Source organism: Pteropus medius, unplaced genomic scaffold (genome assembly GCF_902729225.1).
Source record: "Pteropus medius unplaced genomic scaffold, Ma_sr-lr_union100, whole genome shotgun sequence".
NCBI lineage: Eukaryota > Metazoa > Chordata > Mammalia > Chiroptera > Pteropodidae > Pteropus > Pteropus medius.
In genome coordinates, this window is record NW_024351543.1 from 2192459 (window position 1) to 2212633 (window position 20175).

The window sequence follows — 20175 nt, forward strand, 5'->3', positions numbered from 1 at the left end:
CAGATTAGATTTTGGCTTTCACAACAACTCTTACTATACTCAACTCTGTAACCTCCTAAAATATGTTTTTTTTGGTCCTATTTTCAACTTTTTTTTTTTTTAAATGGTTTCGACTTGTACTTTTTGAAAACCAGGTTTGTTTCCTCTCCATCCCCTTGCTTGACTTCATAGCCTGTAAGTCAAGTTTAGGGAAACTTATGTCATGAGAAACTCCTTCTGAAACAAAATATATTATCTTGCCTCTTTCTCACAGAACAGCCTTTTGACTCTGCTCAGGGCCTCATGCTTACTGCTGTCAGCACAAGCAAAGAATTTTCAAAGACACACATTTGCTACAGTGAGGCACTTGGCCCAGGATGAGAGAACACTGATGTTTCCTTTCATATGCACAACTTCCTCACTTGTTACATGCAAAATATCCAATCTGGTTATTTTCATTCCTATGAAAGGTTATTAGAATATAGTTCAATAGTTATATTTCATGTTATAAATTAGGAAACAACTCTAGCTATTTCAATGCCCTCAGTTTAGTCTGAATGTGTCCGTTCTCTACATTGCTAAGAAATTTTGATCAGAAGAGAATTATAGAAGCAGTCCAAGGACTCTGTATTCTAGGAAGATTTGGCTTTTGAAAGGGAGATGATGAAATGATGGTTCTGAGAAGTGAAGACCGTACAGAGACCAAACTGGATACGACAGATAGCTGCTTGGAATGATTGGCTGGGCATAGACAGCACTGTGTGAGTATTAAACTCTTCTTCAGAATCAGAAAGTTTAGAGTTGACAGAGGGTTTAGAGATATCACCCAAATTCCTTACTTTCAGGATGAGAAAACCAAGAGTCAGCAAGTTTAAATGATTTACCAGTACACTTTCTACCTGACTTTAAAGTTGTAGAGGAGTGTATTTTAAGTGTACTGTTAATTTGACCTAAATTTCTTTCTATAATGGTCCTTGCAGAAATCCATCTGGTCCCTGAAGTCATCTCTTTGATGACTCTTCGTACCAGTTGTTCAGATTGCAGAAAACATATACACGTCATTCTGTTAAACACATCAGACATTTTGAAAAGACATCAAGAGAATGTGCCTGAGAGAGATACTCTTGATTAAAATGATTCTGTCTTCATTTGGAATATTCAGGATAGATATGTAGAAATATAGGTCTAGCAGATTAAGTAAAAGTAGTTATCTCCTGAGTGATTTAGCAAGATATTTCTCAGAGATATAACATATTTCTCATATCTCACAATTTCTTAGGATTAAGATGACAAAGAAACTTTTCCAATATCTTTGTTGGATGAAAAAATAAAAAATGCATAATATTTTGCTCACCAAGGTGTAGGTGACTTCCTTGGAGCTATGTAAATAAGATGTCTTAGCTGGTAAGTAAAAAGTAACAAGAAGACTCTTGAGAGTTGATGCAAATGAGTCCTTAACACTCCTTCCTCCCTATCTTGTCATTTCCCTTGCTACGGGGTCAGGTGAGAAAACTGTGGAAAACGGAGAAACTCCACTTAGGTCTTGAAGGAACAAAGAGGTGATGGCTTCCTGTGACCTGAGCAGGATGTGAACCTCTAACAGTTCCTGTGGGTCTGCTTCCTTTTGCTGAGGCAAGCTTGAGTTCTGGCCATTAGTCATACTTCCCGTTCTGACTTGTGAAATGCTTTGGTTTTTATTTTTAATTTATTTTATTTTTCTTTAAGATTCATAGGTTTAGCTGAACTTGGGTCCTGCTTAAAAAGTGAAGTTTACATAGTTTATACTATGTACATAAACTAGTGATTTACATTGATTTACACATAATCGGTGCCTAATTTATTAATCAGCATACAGTATGTAAATGCACTGAAAGGAAATCAAGAGTTTAAAATAAGTTTTCCATTATATCCATAAACATTTGCACTGGAGTAAATGTTAAACCTAAACCTAACATTAACAACAGCTTCTTTGCCAGGAGAAAAGTGATGAACATTGCTGGATGAAAAATTTTTTCTTGAATTTCATTTGGCCACATTTGACATAGCTTCACGCAAATAAGAATAGTTTACTTCTCTTTCACTAGTATGCTCATAAATGTAAACGCCATTTTGCATTTAAGGAGAGGTTTACAGGTATTATGCCAACCTCATGGAAAATCTACATCACATGCAGTCTTTGGGGGAGAAATATTTTAAATATGTAAGCAAGAAGGAGGCTTTCTAAATTGATCTGCATTTCGTAACTCAGAGTCTTATCTCATTATTTTGTGGTATGTTTAATATTTGTCTCAAAATAACAGCAGTTTTTATAAGTCAGATATTGTATTATATTTATATTTCTATAAAAATGATAGTCATTGGGAACCAAGACTAAATCTAAGCTAAAAGGTTATGAAGAGAAAGACTAAAATAAGGCCGTGATTAATCCCATGAAACATGGTCCATAAGCAAATTCTTTTTAAACAAATAATTACAAAATGGAAAAAATGGGGCTCCACGTCTTTCTAAATGAAGCATAGCTATTTTTTAAACGAAATTTAGTACTTTTCTTCTTTTTAAGTTTAAACCATTACTCTAGATTTGTCTTATAATACATACAAATATTGTAAATATAGCATCTGTAAAGATAAGAATAAAAATAATACGTGCACATATATATTATTTTTCCATGAATAATTCAAGGCCTGCGAAAAACAAAATGAGAAATTCTGGAAGACAAGCCCATAGAAACAGTGAAACCACAACCAACCTGGGGATGGGAACTGTGACTCTGGAGTCATAAAGAAGCAAACAACCCAGTAGGTGGTGACTCAGATACGATTTCATGCTGAGGAGTTTAGTTTTTGTGTGCAAAGGAGGTAAGTCCATTTATTTGGAGGAGAAACAGATTTTTGTTTCTGTCCTCCAAGAACATGAAAATCACGAGTACTTTTACGAGGTCTCTATGAATAGCCCCAGTTGTCTGAGTGTGTGCTAAAAAAATGCCTATGGCAAGGGAGAAGTCTGTGTGACTTGGAAGAGAAGGCAAAAGTCAATGGGACCATTTTCCCCTAAAGAAAGCTCAATGACTTTCCCCTAAGCCCCAGTTCTTTTAGAGAAGAGGGATTTTATATCTCAAAACAAGTTAGACTGTTTTTCCAACAAGGCAAAAACTTTTGATGAACAATTGCACGGAGGATGTAATTCTGCAGTTGTAAAACCTAGGATTAGTGCTCATTCTTCAAGAAGTGCCCTGGGTCAAGGCCATTTCTGCTTTTATAACTGCAAATGGAGTCTAAGGATTTTGTTTTGTGAATGGTGATTTCGTTCTGCATACAAAGAACATTAAATATGTTAGCCATTCAGATTAATTGATGCATTTCACTCCTCTCGGCTTATTGTTTCCAAGCACTGGGTTCTTTTCAGAGCAGGGTTTCAAGCTTTGATTACCAATGCACAAGATTCTTGAGGATTTTTAGCAATCTGACGATCTAAATTCCAAGAAGTCCCATGGTCACACTCAATCTCTTGGTGACAGTCCTCGGCTCCCGGCCTTTTTCCAAACTATGGCTCCCTCCCTGCTTCACATTGCTTAGAGACATTCCCAAACCTATGAGATTTCTGGGGTCAACGTTTGCTATGAAACAGGAGCCAGGACAAATTTTTAATATTTCCAGATCCTGCCAGAGATATATGCAAACACCACAATATTCAACATCTGTTTAATTATGTTTCATATATGGCCCATTATGGTGCTGATATGGCAAAGACATTCCTTTCGATGGAGAATCTCCTTCCATAAAACCAAGACCTTGTCCTAATGATAGGGTGGAGACAATAAGAAATCTAGATATATGATTATAATCTGTGACATACCACCAGGATCTGTTCCTGAAACTGATACTAAAGTAAATTAACTCCTGTTACTTTTACCTTCTTAGATATCTTTAAATGAAGCTTCCACTTAAGGATGTGGCTGGTTCTTCTTCAATATATGGGGAATATTTATCATCAAGGATGATAAACTTTTAATCCTGTACTAAGAAGACCAAACTGTTAGAGAAATCCCTGATTGTCAATAAATTGATGCTGCATAGGAATATGGCTCACCTTCCTTAAATTTTAGTAGCTACCTGTCCTATGCCAGGATCTGTCACAAATACTCTTACCCATCCCCAAGCTCAATTTGTTCTTCTTTTTCATGTCTAAACTGCAAAATCATGAAAGGCTGGTGATAAGCTTCTGAAACACACAGTAGAAACCCCTAGAAGAGATTAAAAGTGCTGCTCATCGAGGAGATGATTACATTCAAAGATGAGACTCATTGCAAAGAGCCTTCAATTAGTAAACTCCATCAAGAGAAATTGCAGATTTTCTTTCTTTCTACCTCTCTCCTTTCCTCCCTCCCTCCTTTCTTTCCTTCCTTGCTTCCTCTCTCTCTTTTTTGATTTGCAGTTATGAAGTTTCCTGTTTTATGTCATGTGACAGCTATTTTTCAGGTTCCAAAACCTGGTGAGGTACCATATTTGGCTCTGCTAAAATACTTTCGAATATGATCTCAATAATAATCCTCTGTCTTTTCATAAACTGAGCCATTTCCAATGTCTCTTATAGTCTGAGAGCAATGATTTTCTGACAAAGATATCTATACACAAAGGGCCAGCTCTTCCTGCAAGGCCTTTCCTAAGAAAATCCTTCCGGTATCGTGATGATGCCAGACTTCGTGGTACACACAAAACTTCCGCCTAAATTCTTGCAAGTTTCCCAACTCTCTTGGTTAAGAAATTAAATCGCATTTCAGTGATGACGGCAAGATGTAGACTTAAGCATCATATCCCTCCCCCCCGCCCCCGTATCTTTTTTAGGAGGCTAGAAGCCAAAGCAAGCAAGGAAAATAGAATATCACGCCATTTCCTGTTGTGTGGCTTAGGATAACGATGGACTGACTACTACGCACAATGGTGCTGCAAACACCATCGGTGAAAACAGAAGAGTGATTGTGTGGGTGACCAAATGAAGTATTAGCCTAGAACACTGGGCCAAAAATCTGCAAAGGAGCACAGCAGGGGATTCCTTTTTGTTATGGTCAGTGCTTTGTAGTAGAGCTTGACAAGATCTCTACCATAAGAGTAGGGATCTGGGCATCTGTCCACTTTTCCTGCCTTGCTCACTCTCACTGTATTTTATCTAAAATAGGAAGTCATCTCTGCTCAGGGGAATCCATGGGGCAAATGCAGTGTTATTTGAAGATTAGGGAGGGGCAACACAGGGCTGCTTAGGACCTCCATGTGGCTCCTCATCGTTCCGTCGGTATTAACACCTGGAGACCTTTCTGTTTCTGGGGATCTACTCAACACTTGCCGCTTGCTCCTGCAGCAGAGCAGGACCGAGCCTGCAACAAGCCAGAAAATCTCTGAATCCCTCAGACTCATGGAACAAGAGTGAAATCAGAAACCTTCTCTCCTAGGTCACCTCATCCACGTCACTGATTCTTTCTACTGTTTGCTCACTCCATCAATAGTAGGCACTTTCATTTACAGTGATATTCTGAGTGACTCTCGACTGGGTTCTGATGATTGGACTAGGAGAAACATGAGGTTTTGCGCTTAGTGGGGCACAGCTTGGTTTGAATACACACTGATGTCATGTCACGACCATGGATGGCGGGTGGGGGGTGGGGTGGGGGGCTCTGCTCCTTGCCTCCTTCCCCACCATGTCCCCCAGCAACTTGTCACAGCCGCGTCTCACAATTACAATGCGGGACAGTATCTACAGCACGAGTCTATGTACACATGGACCATTCCCTTGGCATGCTTTAGAGAGAGACACATACGCTCACGCACATGTACACCCACGTGAGAGCGAGAGACGCGACACGCACGCACAGTGAGGAAAATTAAAATGGCACTTTCTAGCATTTGCGGCGTGACTGGTGCTCAGGGGGGTGGCGGGAGAAGTGGTGAGGGTAGGGGAGGATAAAAAGAGTATATCTGGGATGGACATGGGGGAGATAGAAAACACTGGCGGGGGCAGGAGATGGTCTTAAAACGTGGGGAGATAGTGGAGGCAAGAAAGCCAGATAAAGGCTCAACACAGGACTCCAGCCTGGATTCCACTGATCGTCTGAAATGGTTACGAGTCAGCTCAAATGAAAAACGGAATAAAAAGATGGTGGAAATACAAACGCCAAAGGCAAGACCTTATGTTTTTCTTTCCTCACAGATGAAAAAGGATGAAAGAAGGATAAAGTGTGTGGGGGGGAGGGGTCAATAGCCATCTGGTCCTTCTTCACTTGCCTTATTTTTACAGCATCTGGATGTCCTCAGCGCGATGTGGTCTTTATACACATACATTTGCTTAGATATACACATATCCTGGTAAAACTTTTCCCACCCTGAATTATGCTCAAATGTTTATTGATGGACTTTAAAATGGTTTTAAATGTTGTATTTTCTTCTTCATTTTCTTATTCCCCCTTTATTTATAAACACACAAAGTTGTGAAATAAACAGTCTCCCCCCATCTCGCTCTCTCTCTCTCTCTCTCTCTGTGTCCTGTGTGACGCATTTTTGTGTGTTTTTTTAAATTATTTTAAAATTTTTATTCTATTAACATTTGCTGAGAAGGCAGAGCAGAGATGCTGCCAGCAGCCACAGTGGTACGGCCAGACTGATGGATCCGTTTATTCCTCTCACCGACCCAGGTCCTGCAGTGCAAAAGAGAGAGAGAGAAAAGAATGGTTACATCTGGCCCACTCTACGTTACAGCTGACCGCTGGCAGTATCAGAGGTAAGACCGGGCCAGGTACCAGTGCCTTAAAGTCAGTGTGCTATGGACAGCCCCAAAAGGGCTCACGAGCTTTCCTCAACCCTTCTCCTCGATCTCTAAGGGGCATCATTGGTTGAAACACCTCTATATACAAATGCTCTAATCAGAGAAGGCCCTAAACCGTCTATCACTGATGGGTCTGATGGGTGGCAGGCTCCTCTACACCCAGCATCCTCTTGCATGCTCTGCTCTGTGCAGCGTTGTGATGCCAGAGCTCATTAAGATTCTAAGCATTGGCGAGGGCCCTTCAGCAGCCAGACATGGGCTCCTCCAGCCGATTCATCACAGCATCTCCATTAATAAAACATGGAACTAATCTGTGACTCTCTTGTTTCTCAGGGAGGGAAGCAGTAATTATTTATTGGTTATGTAGAGGAGAATTGCTTCAAAGTAATATTTATGACTGGGTGGCACCTTAGCTGCAAGGTGGAAAATAAATCGATTCATTGTAGAGTCTTAAGAGGCAGCAGGGGATTATCTGGTCCAAACTCTTTATTTGACACTCTAAAAATCAAAAGCAAAGACAACAGCAACAACAGAAAACAAACAAACCTAGAGAGATTAAGAGGCAGGTCCAAAACCAGAAGCAGAACTGAGACTTGAACTTTCCCAGAATTCAACTTGGAGTGGGAGTCTGTGTGTTGCCCACTGCCACCCTAGTTTTCCCCACGTGGATATGATTTGGGATATGTGGCTACAGGTCCAAGAGAAAGATTGGAACTGAGAGGAGAGAGGGGAAGGAATCTGTGTGCTAAAAGAAAGAGGAGGATTGGGGCAGGAAATGTAGTATGTTTGAAGAGCTTGTTTCCTACGCTTCGCTTGTTCCATTTTCTCCTTTATTATAGTTCTGTTCATACAGATCCATTAAAAGAAGAAAATAATTAGTATTTTTCACAACTAAGACTTTGGGATTTAAGACCGAATGCTTAAGATGATGATGATGATGTTCAAAGAGTAATGTGGGGAGGGGGAGATTGTAATTATGGATCACTTTGAAGTTTTAAGGGTACATATGCAGATTCTTGTGTATGAATGAGTGTGTGTGTGTGTGTGTGTGTGTGTGTGTGTGTGTTTAAACCTATGATGGTTCATAAATACAATGGAAGTATCTTCTGGTATGTGCATGTTGCCAAAATTGTCAACAAACATACCAGATCAGAGGTCAAATAACAGGAAAAATGTTAAATTCAAGAATGTTCTAGAAAAAAAAAAGGAGTGTTCTCCTAAACTATGTTTTATGCAAACAATAATAGCAACAACAATGAAACAAAAACCAACAATTAATGTAGCTCTCACTACAAGGTACTGTTAAAAATGCTTTGCAGATATAAGCACACAACCATGCTATGAGGTAGGTACTGTAATGAGCCCCGTCTGCAGCAATAACAGAGGCAGAGAGATGTGAGGCCAGCCAGCATAGTGGAGGAGCCGGCATTGTTTCCCGGGGGGCTGGCTCCAGAGACTGCCTGTCAGCACTGCAGCGAAGTCACCCAGGGAAGGGTCGTCTGTCAAACATTTGGCGAATGAAATTTTGGGTTTGTTTAAAATGATAGCCAGAACAAACAAAACAACATGAAGTCCTCCATTATCTTTAAGAAAACAATTTTCAATAGAATATTTTTGATTAGAATGCCTTCTTAAGGATATAAAAAATAGTACTTAACATAAAAATATGAATATATGCAAACTTCAACCAGCATATAGTATAAAATGAGCTTTATTATATGTAAAGCTCTGAAAATAGACTAAGAATTTAAATATTCAATCAATTAATTCTTTAATTTTCTGAATGGTTATAGGATCATATTAATAAAAAAACACTTTAGCTCCTTTCCGGTTCATGCCTTTCATGAGCAATTAAAGTTCAAGAAGATCATGTATCCTGCATAAAGCACCTGATTAGTAATTGTGGACGAGGCCCAGGAATCCAGGTGTTCCAAATCTTAGCTCAATATCCCTCCTAATCCCCCCATCTCCGTCTCTACCCTCACCTTTTTTGGCCTTTTGGGGCCTTTAAGCTCTCTTAATGGCAGTTCCCCAGGGCTTCTGGCCTGATGGCAACATGATTCCCTATCATTTTAGTTCCTCTCTGTGCTTTAGATGGCATGAGCTCTGTGGCACATTTGTTTGAATTAGTGTGTCAGTGAAGCTTCTGAAACAGAGAAAGACTACACACAAATTGAGGCCATACAGGGTTAAACAAAAATGATGTTTGTTTTGCCCTAGGGTTAGTGTGAAACAGAAGGTTTTCAGACAGAGTCTAATTCTGCCTATTTCCTTAATCTCACTTTTAGTGCTGGGACAAGGCTAGATTATCTTTCAGACATCTTGGAGTTTACTGGTACCTGGGGAAGTCTAAAATGCCTAGTCTTATCATTTTATTTGAAGGGTAGTAAATATTGAGACAGCAGAAATTCCATCATTGAAAAATACATACATTTGAAACTAGGTAAACATGTTCAATATAACATTATTGCTAATGTATGTACATGCATATAGGTACAAAGAGAAGAATGTGATATATTCATATATACATATATGATATACACAGGTATTATTGTTTTTTTATACACATAATTGAGAATTAACTATTACTTTTACATCCTATTCTATGTTATATATAGGTAGGGAATCCCAGTATATGACTGTTAATAATCTCTAATTTTATACTTAATATAGTATTACATATTTGAAATGCATTTTGTGGATCTGTTAAAGATATTTTCATCTCTATCAATTATTATTTATTAAGTGCTCTCATATAGCTATTTGATGTGCTTATATGGATTGCTCTTTTCACAATTGGTTTTGAGAGCAAATAGTCTCAAAAAAATGCAAGGGTAAAGAGTGATAGCTGGGGAATCATCACAAGTGTGCATGCAATTATAGTTACACATATATGATTGCATAGGAGAATACTTTAGTTAATGACCGTTTCAGGAAAAAATAATCAGCAAAATCATTAATTATGTTTTAGTTCATAGTTATGAAATTTCTGCAAATGATAAATCTTATTTCCCACACCAGATGGCCAGGCTCAGCAAGTGCTTTTATATACTGACAGATATAATGAAAGCAAGCGTCTGCAAACATGAATTAGCCTTAAGAATAGATGGGCAAATAGAACCAAAATTCAAAAATTGCTACGTGTTTTTCATATAACAGACAAAAATCATATCTTGGTCTTCAGCCACATTCTATATGTGTATGTGTGTGTGTATACACTTTTATGTGTTGTATCTAGTAAACATTCAATAAATTGTAGTATTCTCATTATTGTTATTAACTGCAGATGTTTGGATTACAGAATGGCATGAAATAGCTCAGTCAAAGGCACTGGTTTGTGAACTGGGCCGAGGCTTTTAATGTTTGACCTGAAGGGGCAAAATTCAGCTGTAGCAAGATTGAGAATCTTGAGTCAACACACTAAGTCAAGGTTCTCGACTCCAGGACAGGATAAATGAGACTCTGAATGAAGGTAAATGCTGGACTGCACTTTGCCATGACAAGGCTTAAAAAGAGAATTCACAGTTAAGGAAAAGATTGACAAAATATCCTGAAACTGTGGAATATGAGACTATTTTGGCAAAATCTCTACAGTACAAATCTGATGCTGAGCCAATTGTTTTGTCTTTCCTTAAAATAACAAAGAAAGGACAGGTGATTTTTCAACACCTGCTTAAAGACACTTTTAATTCAAATCCGGCCAACATATTTTTCTTCCTTCTCCTGAGTATTTAGGGCTCGTTTTCCGGATTGGGGATTAGGTTTATTCAAAATAATTGTTAGACACATCCTCAATGATCTTTGAGTGTTCCTTTCAGCCACTGAAAATTAAGGTCAATCATAATTTTATTCAGTCATACAAGAAAAGAAGAAAGGCTAGGTAAGTTTAAGTTTGAATTCTTTTAAAAATAACTAAGAGTTGACTGACTGAAAATAAAACAAAAGCCTAAATAATGTACAAAACAATTGTTAAGATGAAGAGAAAAATAATCTCCTACATCTCTCTTGGATGTTATCTAGATGAGCAGATTAACGCAGGTCTGGGTTCTGAGAAGCCATGTTTAAGGGAAGCCTGATAAAACTGACTTTGGCGCCACCTGCTGTCCATTTTCAGCAAGTACAGCTTTCTCTGGGTGAACGAATTGGGATAAAAGCTTGCACTGCAATCTCCAGACTGGAACAGATTAGAAGAGGAAATGTATTGATGTTTTCTTTGAGCACTGTGTCTTAGAATCAAATTTGGGCTCCTCTTACATAACTCTTTATGCGATTATTTCACCTCTCTATGCAGTGAGTCTTGGGTAAGGCTGAAGTATTCTCACAGTGAAGTCGGAATTATGCATCTTTTCCATCAAAATAACATAAAATATTTTGGCATGCAGAACTCCGAAATTTTAAGCCAATACTTAAATTTCTTTGGTGATGCTAACAATTTATTTCAATGTCTTTGAAATTAAAAAAAAAAAAAAAAACAACGACAACTCTATGCCCTGTTGTTTCTCCAACTACACCAAAGCCCTGAGGTATCATATATTCCATTAATACTCACCATTTAAGATTCAAATGTAATTAATAATCATGACATTTGGGAGAGACGAAGGGCTGAAGAGAACAATAGTTTATATACCTTCTTGCTCCAAATGATCTTGGTCCTATGTATATATTTCTGATTGCCTCTTCCCTGCTGCCTCTTCTGGGAGGACTTTCTAGAGCCGGCCATAAACAAAGTGCTGGCCCTTCAAAGTGTCCATAATCTCTGTGGATCTTGGTCACTGGGAGTGGGGTGGGGGTCCAAATCCTACAAGAATAGCTTTTTACAACTAATAACGATCTTGGTTGTCTCATCTCCTTTGAGGTTCAGAGAAGACAACATCTTCATATGAGACAATGACAGACCCAAGTCGGGGTTGGGGGGGAGGGTATGAGAACTTAGAGGGTGGTGTCTGGCCGCGCAGGGTCTTCTGGGCTCTTGTCTGGGGATATTCGTTGTTCGGAATTTCTGGTGTACTTGTGAAGAGGGCACCTTAGAATTGGTGTCTGTGTCTTAGGATCCATTTGATGAAGCTTTGACCCGATTGCACTGTCTTTGTGGGGAAAGGAATGTGAATTATGTGTCACATGACTGTGGGGTATGTGGGGCAGTTAGAGGAAGATCCCAGCAGCCCGGGCGTCCTGCGCCAGGCTGAGGTTACACAAAGGCCTGAGAGAATGCTGAGACAGGAAGAAATGTTACATGCTCTACTGCTTCGTTTTAGGACCTGCTCTATTTCCCTCAGCAAGGTATCCAATTGAATAGCCAACAAGTGATGGTAAAGTAGGCTCTAGGTCTCTGGGCAGTGAACATTCCCCAAAGTGGAGCTCTAGGAGAATTAACCATGGACACGTAGGGTAAGGAAAGTGGGAGAAGGATAACTTGCTCAGTTCCAGAGATTTAAAAACGACTGTTGAAAGCAATATATAGTCATGGGTTTGACAAGGGGCTTTTTGTGATAAGAAAGTTCACAATTTGGGGGAAATAGTGGCACACGTGTTATGGAAATTATTATTAAAAATCGTTGAGATAAAGTAAACTCCAGTATATAAGACCCCAATACATTACTTTGAAATTTTAATTTTAACACATAGAACGTAGTCAGAAATAAGAACCATACCTTTTTGCTTGAAGTGCACGGTGGTGCCAATTTCTAAAAAAAGAAAGATTTAGCAAAACAAAAACAGATAAAAACTTCTTTATCATCTGAGAATAAGCACAAAAGTAGTCTGGTACTCTCCACTGAAAGGAGAATGAGAGGAGAGGTGGAAAGAGCATTCTAATAGAAATACATATTGGGAGAGATTGAAAAAAAGAGCACGTGGGAAGAGATTGTTTTGTTGGAACGAATGTGCAGTTGGAGATGGCAAAATCGATTTGCAACTACAAATACTTGATGTTGCATGTTACGTGTGTAGACAAGTACAGAACTCTGAGTATGGCATGTCAAAGAACTCTCGATTGCAGTTCAGTGGAATGTGTCTGGCTCCCAATACCATCCTAGCGTTTCCTCTCTGGTTTGCTCCCCTCAAGCCAATTGATCTTGCTTTTCTCCTAACACACTGAATCCCCTCCAGCTTTAAAACTGTTGCACCTGTTGTTTCACCTGCTTAGAATGTTCTTCTCCTAGATCTCTGCATGGCTCACTCAGTCAGTTCATTCAGATTTCTGCTAAAATGTTACCAGCTCAAGAAGGACTTCTCCCATCACCTTACCAAAAATGGTACCCTCTGTTACTTTTTATTCCTTTACCCCGATTTACTAATATTAATAGCACTATCACCACTTGGCATCATGTATAGATTTACTTACTTGCTTGTTTACAGTTTATCTCCTCCATTAGAATATATGCGTTAGAGGGTAGCAACCTAGTATGTCTTATCAAGCACTGTATCCCTCCCTGGTGCCTAGATAAGTACTTGTTGAATGTATAAATAAATCTCAGGATTAGAAGGTCAAATATTTGTCTTCTCTTTTAAGTATCCTTATTAACGAAACCACAATACTTTTAGATCTTTAGAAGTAAATATGGAAAATTTCCATAAGATACCACTTTGAATCTCAGGACAAACTGAATGGTTGGTCAGATATAGGAGGCCAAACCATGGCTGTGGGATATGGATTCTCTTCTCCTTGAAGATCAGTACATAGCCTTGAATCCCTGAAGAGTATGTTTTCACTAAGGAAGTAAAGTGACTAAACTCTGAAGCCAAAGAGAGTCTTTTGAATTGGACATCTAGTTACCTCACTGTCCTGCTTGAAACTTGTTCATGCTTTCTTGTAGCTTCCAGGATAAACACCAAAATTCTTGGCATGGCATCCGTAGCTCTGCCCCCTCACCTCTCCAGCCTTATCCGTGTTTATCATCTCTACATTCCAGCCCACAAGCCTTTCTTTATTCTCCATGATACCATGTCTTCTCTGTCATAGGGCCTATGGCCCAATGATATCTCTGCCAGAAATTCCACTCAGCCTTCAGAATTAGTTTAACTTCCACAGAGATATTAGTCTCCTTGGTAGAATTAAGTCCTTTTATTAAAAGCTCTGCTCTCCTTCATAACACTCATCTCAATTTTAATTTCAAATACATTTGTCTAATGTTTTGATTAATGCTTGTCTTCACCACTGGACTGTGAGTTCTATGGAAGCAGGGATTTTGTTTATTACTTTCTCCTGTTGTTGCTCAGCCAATGCACAAAGGCACTCTGAATGCTCAATGGGCCAAAACAGAAGATCTGGAATCACTGAGAATAAATATGTGCTAGCATCCTCCTAACGAAGGGTCTGAGACTTTGTTGAAACTGAGAATCTGAGTATCTAAATTCTGTATTCCCCGACTGAGCACAAAAGGGTCAGATCTTCAGAATCAGGTCTGCAAAGTTTCTGAGATTTGGTGCAATCTATTAATAGCACCCCTCACTGCCTCTTCCCACTGCTCCCACCCCACCTACCCCCGGCAGATTTCCCATTTGTCCATCCAAAGGCGGTCAGAGAAGGCTCTCAAATAGCATGCTGTTTTCTGGAATTCTTATGATGGCTTTAAGAAGAGCACCATTGTCATAGCGTCTGAAGTCTTGAAAATGTTTGGCTATAATTCAGCATTAGCAAGACTAGTGTCAGCCAGGCTATTCATAAGAGCAAGCTGTGTCTACACGTAAGAACAGTTTTCCTAAGCTGGTCAGATGTAGGGTGGAGAGGGAGCCCAGTGTGAATGTTTTTTTGTGTGTCATGATTGCTGATGGATCCCCAGATGCATTTCTGAAAATGCTCAAAGTCATCAGCACCTGCCCTTCTGTCCTTGAAGAGCTAGTTCATTATTTGCAGAAGTAATAGAAGTCTTCTGTGTAGAAGTCCATAAAGAAGGATGGAACGAGAATTCTGCTCCTTTCTTAGCAGAAGACAGCAATTGATGTCACTCTCACCTCGGGAGTGAAGCCAGGTTCTATCAAAATATAAAACACCAGTCTCTACCTGTTGACCACACTGATCATCTGCGCACTGATGTATCAATTGTATATTAAACACACTGTTTCTTGTTTTCTCCCACAATACTTACTGACAATTTTTTTGAAATCAACATATTGCCTTAAAAGTTGTTGAAAAGACACTATAGAGAATGTGCTCTTCATCATATAAGAAACAAAGCCAAGGGATGCTAATCAGTTACCTAAGGTAACACAGACAGCAGGAGGCAGAACTGAGACTGAAATTCACAGTTCCCAGTTCTCTAGCTAGAACCCTGTCCATATTCCCCAACACACCTCTGGTATTTTTATGAAAACAAGGCTATATAAGTACAACCTACACAATGCTAGTGTTATTGCTGGGACATTGAAATGATTCATTATTGGCTGGGGAGAGTTTGGCTCCGCTTTTTTGCAAAGTGCAACTTCCCTTCTTTCTTTTGTCAAGCCTTTTGGTTTATCATTCTTTAGAATTTATAAAGACCCCCTCAAGGTCAGAGTGGCCTCCTTCACCCAAAGGGACCTGGATCTCTGAAGGGACCATCTTCATGGAAAGAACACTTGGTTTCCTCTGCTCCATAGGCCTCAAGGGAACAATTGCAAGCAATTATTCAGGAACCTGGACAGGCAGGAAGACCAATGGTTCTGCTTAAGCTAGAAAAAAATCACTTAAACTCTTTCTGCCTCAGTTTCATCATATGTATAATGGGTTTAATTAACACACCTGTTATAAATTTGTGCTTTCAACTAGGTAAATTATCACGCTGTACTTAGAATACTGCCAGACACATAGAAAGTGCTCAACAAATATGAGTTATTGTTGTCAGATCTGCGGTAAAATACTTTCGAGAGAGGACTATCCATAAAAGTTTGGTGGAAAAAGAGAAAAATATATCTTAACAAGTAAGCCACGGCAGTGCAGGTCCAAAGAATAAAATTAAAAAAAAAAAAATCTACTGCAACAATACAGATAAAGGAAACATTGAGGAGCTAGCACACTGGAGTGATAGGGAAGCAGACTGCCAAGGCAGCACTCCGAGCAGGAGAAAACGAGCAATGTGCTTGGGGCAACAGTCACTGGCACAGGCTTGGGTAAGAGTCTACACGTTCTGGACAGATCTTAGGGAACAGAAGCTTCCCTACTAATCAATTGAAAAGGGCTCATTAAAAGAAGGATTTAAAAGCATTACCAAAGTATCATACTATATGAGTAAAATATACATTTTCTTGGAATATCTTCAAAAAAGCAAACTAGCTTCTCATTAAATTTTAAGAAGCCCTCCCTATTGCAATAAATGAACTGGTTTGTGAAATCCTAATGATCTTAACACTTGGAATTCAATTTGCCTTTAGGAAAAGAGAAGATAAGGTGTAACTCTTACTAATATTTCCTCCAGATATCTTCTGTTGGCAGTGGTTTCAGTCCCTCTTTTTAGAGAGCAAAAATCTTTTGCTCCTGGCTTTGAAAAATTGGTTGTGTGCTGCCATCTTGTGGTAAAATTAAGACATGGCACTATGTGCTGTCTAAAGAAATCATCTTTGTCCACCAGGTGGCAATAGTGGGAAAAATAAAAAAGACTTTTTTTAAACTCAACAGGACTTTAATCTTCCTCTCTCCCCAGGAGTCTTTCCTATTCTTATAGATAAGAAAATAATTTTTTAATCCTTAACAATTAAAAATTATTCTTCTTTTTCAAGTGCGAAAGTGATCTCAAGTTCTTGGAAAAAAACTGCCTTGCCAGGATATTACTTCTGTGGCCATTCGCTGGACACTCTCATTAGAAAACCTACAATATTCATGCCTTTCAGGAAAACTGCTCTCCACATGTTGATCTTGCTTTAGCAAGTAAGCATGGCAGCGCAGGTCCAAAGAATAAAAAGAATAAAAAGATAAATCTACTGCAGCAATACAATTGATAAAACCGTTGGGGGAATCTAGTACAAAGTTCTAGAATTCTCCAGAAGCATTATTGTCATATGTCTAGAACTTAGCTTCTGATGAGGGAGTACAAGGAGGCAATGGGGAAAAGAATTTAATACTACAAAAGGCAAATGATTTGACAAATTTATTTATATTAACCTGTTTTTGACTTTTGAGTTTCAGATTCTTTACATCCAGCCATGTTGGAGAAAACTGCAGCATCAAAAAGAGTTGATTCAGCCTCTCTCATTGGCATAGACTGTAGCACCAGCTCACTATTTCTGTAGCACAGAGGAAGTGTCTGATAGATGTGCCGAATATGTCTGAATGCATGAATAAATACATGAATGAATGAGTGAGCGAGTGAATGAGTCAATTAAAGCCGTAAGAGCTGTCCTAACTAAGATTCCAGGCAGGGGAAGATTCTTTTCTCCTTTTGGAACCACCATGCCTTAATGCCAAGACAAAATTATTGTTGGGAATTCAGTCATTTGAAGAGCCACACAGGGCCAGGAGCCCCTTTCACCAGTCCCCAAATCCTGGCAGGCAGAAAATTTTCCGAGGGCTGAACTTTATTTAAGAATATCTTCATGACTAATAAAAATTTAAACCTTAGACAATAAAATCCCAACCTTCTCTCTCTCTTTTTTTTTTTTTTTTTTTTTTTTAAGGCCAGAAAATTTACTCCTTCTTACCTCCTCTTCCTATTATGTGTGTGTGTAGAGGGGTGGGGTGGGAGACAGGGTATCAAAAAAGAATCCTACACTTTATTTTCAAATACTTCTTAGGGCTTTTCCTCTTATAGTTGACTGTGACCAGAAATGGACTTCAGATATTTGATGCTATTTTGGGGTGTTCCAGGGACATGAGTGATTTGGTCACCAGGATATTGGACATATGATGATAACTCGTTGCTGAATGAATGCATAAATCCAAATCATAACTAATGCTGACATAATTTCTCCTTACATAATGTGAATGAAATATTTGAGACTTACTTCCTAGTTTCATAAATTCATGGACCAACTCTCTGCAAACCAGTGTTCTATACTAAAGAGAATCGGAAAAAAATATTTTTTAAATCAAAGATAATTTCATCAAAAAAGACAAATTTACAAAAGAAACAAATATTAATACACCAATTTAGGGAATGTAAGAGCTCCCACACCTGAAAGAGGGGTTCTTACTTGATATCTTGGAGGTGACACAAGAAAAGTCTCTTCTAAGTGAAAGAAATTCGCTTGTAAAATAAGTCAGGTTTAATTTAGGACCTGGAAGAGCTTTGAGTGTGCCTATCACTGTGGAGAGAGGGCCCTGGCCTAGGGCAGGAGGGATGCTCCTGTTCCTGCCTCTGCTATGACCTTGAGCAAGTCACAGTAACATGCCCAGCCTCAGAGAGGTCAGAAAATAGAGAACAGTTTAGGTATTTTGTATAGTGACAGCTCATTCAGACAAAATATGTTTATATCATATTAATGGTGGTATCTCTGAGAGAGATTGTATATGATCTTTATTTTCTTCTTTACAGTTTAATAAATTTTGAAGTTCTTCCATAATGAAAATGCATGACATTTATTATCAGAATATAAAACTATTTATAAAAGCAAATCAATGCATTAAAAATACCCTCTAAATCTGGGGAAAAGTATGTAATCGGTTTCTGATTATTTGGCTTTGGGTTGATATCACTATGAGAAGACTGAATTCCCGCCCCTGCCACACACTTTTTAGTTGGCTGGTATCACATAGTAAGACCAAAGAGAGGCTAAGATATGTGAGGTGTGACTTCTGAAAGGAACACAGTCTTAACAGCACGAAATGACAGTGTAATAAAAAAAGTATTAGATGGGTTTATGAGGTCCTTCTCACTGTAGGCTTGACGTAATTGCCCTGTGGCACAAGCAGAGGTGCACGATTTGCTCAGTGGCAATACGCATTGTTACAGAAAGTACAGCCTCACCAAACACTCCCAACATAAAGTGAAGGTTTCAGCAAGTCTCTTACTACTTGCGGCAAGTCAGCTTTCTCAAATCCTGTGGATTTCTTATCTAGCCTGAGATGTTTAATTTTTAATAACCAATGAATTAAAATGTTAGGGAATGCCAAGGGGCTAAGTTTAATAAAGGGCCCTGGGCCACTCCACCTAAAAATACATATAAGGTTAGAAAAACTCCAGAAGTAAACTTATTTGAATCATCTGTCGGTAAGGTATGCGGTTTCTATGTTAAAGAAGGAACAAGTGTTTCTGCCCTTGTGCCTAGAATGTGCCCATTACAGCTGAGGGTACTGTCCTGGCCTTTTGCCCTTGTTGGAATTAAAGATCAGTCATCTCATTTAATGAAGAACTATCTCCTGGCTTAAAGTAGATTATGTTTTCTGTGTTTAAAAACATACATTTTCATTATATTTTAAAGCCTTTCGTGCCTTCATTTATTTGACTTGCTAAAAAGGATTAAAAGCATAGGTTTGGATAGGTCTCTAGAGATTTTCATCCTGTCTGGCTTTCTTCTTTTTCTATTTCCCAGCCCTAAACTGTGAATTGCAGATCTGTTTTCGGAATACATTTTAGATTGAAATTCTAAGGGATTCAAAACTGTCTTTAATCCATGTAATGTGTTCTTATTTTTAAAATCAAAAACATTCAAATACCATGAAACAAGGTAGCTAGCCTATGGAATTTGAATGCAGAGATAACAAGTGAATTTGTGAGATTTCCTGGAGTTTTAAGGCTCCTGAAAATGAGAAGATAAGGGATTTAAAGTGGCAGTACGCTCCTAGCTACCCTTGGATCTACATGTGTGGCACTAACTGCTACGGTGCAGCACTTGTAAAGGTGGGTCTGCTTTGAATCCTTCCCACTGACTTTATTACTTGGAGTGCCAGGATGCCTCAGCGATTTATCTGTAACTCCTGCTGTGTCACTGACTCCAAATATAACATCTTTGCCAGGTTCTGAAGCAGCTCCTGGAAAATATTGGTGGTTCCTTACAACTTGACCATTCCTATAAATGAAATAAAATCCTACCATTAAACCTCCCCGTTGAGGCTGAAAGTTTTCTCTAGAGGTTCTGCCAGGTAACAGGCTCTCAGTATCTTCCAGAAAACTCACCCTGAATAGTGCCACCTACCACAGAGTGTCCGATATAGGTACGTGTCTATATAATTAAGCCAACAGGCAGTCTTTTTGTCCTAAATGTGTAACAGAGCTGAAAATACTGGTCTCCTTTCTTTTAACTGTATTGATTTATCATATTTCTTTTATTTTTTAAACACACCAGATACAAATGAGGAGACTCTTAGGGCAAAAATTAATTTTTTTTTTCAGATTTCTAAAATTAATTAGACTTAATATTGTTCAGCTCTCTTTGGATTCTAGACCTTTGAATGTACTGGAAAGGTCTGCCCCCTCTCCATTCTCTCCTGTCTGCCTTTTAAATCTCTCTTTCACCTGGAAGCCTTCTCTGACC

General features: G+C 38.8%; 1 protein-coding gene across 3 annotated transcripts in view; it reads right to left on the reverse strand.

The window, feature by feature from the left end:
• Window positions 1-4804: 4804 nt before the first annotated feature.
• Window positions 4805-20175, reverse strand: part of LSAMP (limbic system associated membrane protein) — a 570870-nt gene continuing 555499 nt past the window's right edge. The window contains exons 8-9 of one of the 3 annotated variants that reach the window (XM_039843061.1): window positions 12444-12476; window positions 4805-6664 (exon numbers count right to left, since the gene is read on the reverse strand). In XM_039843061.1, the coding sequence (XP_039698995.1) occupies window positions 6567-6664; window positions 12444-12476 (131 nt within the window). In that variant the 3' untranslated portion in view covers window positions 4805-6566. The remainder of the gene's footprint in view (window positions 6665-12443; window positions 12477-20175) is intronic. The other 2 variants (XM_039843062.1, XM_039843065.1) reach the window with 2 other exon arrangements.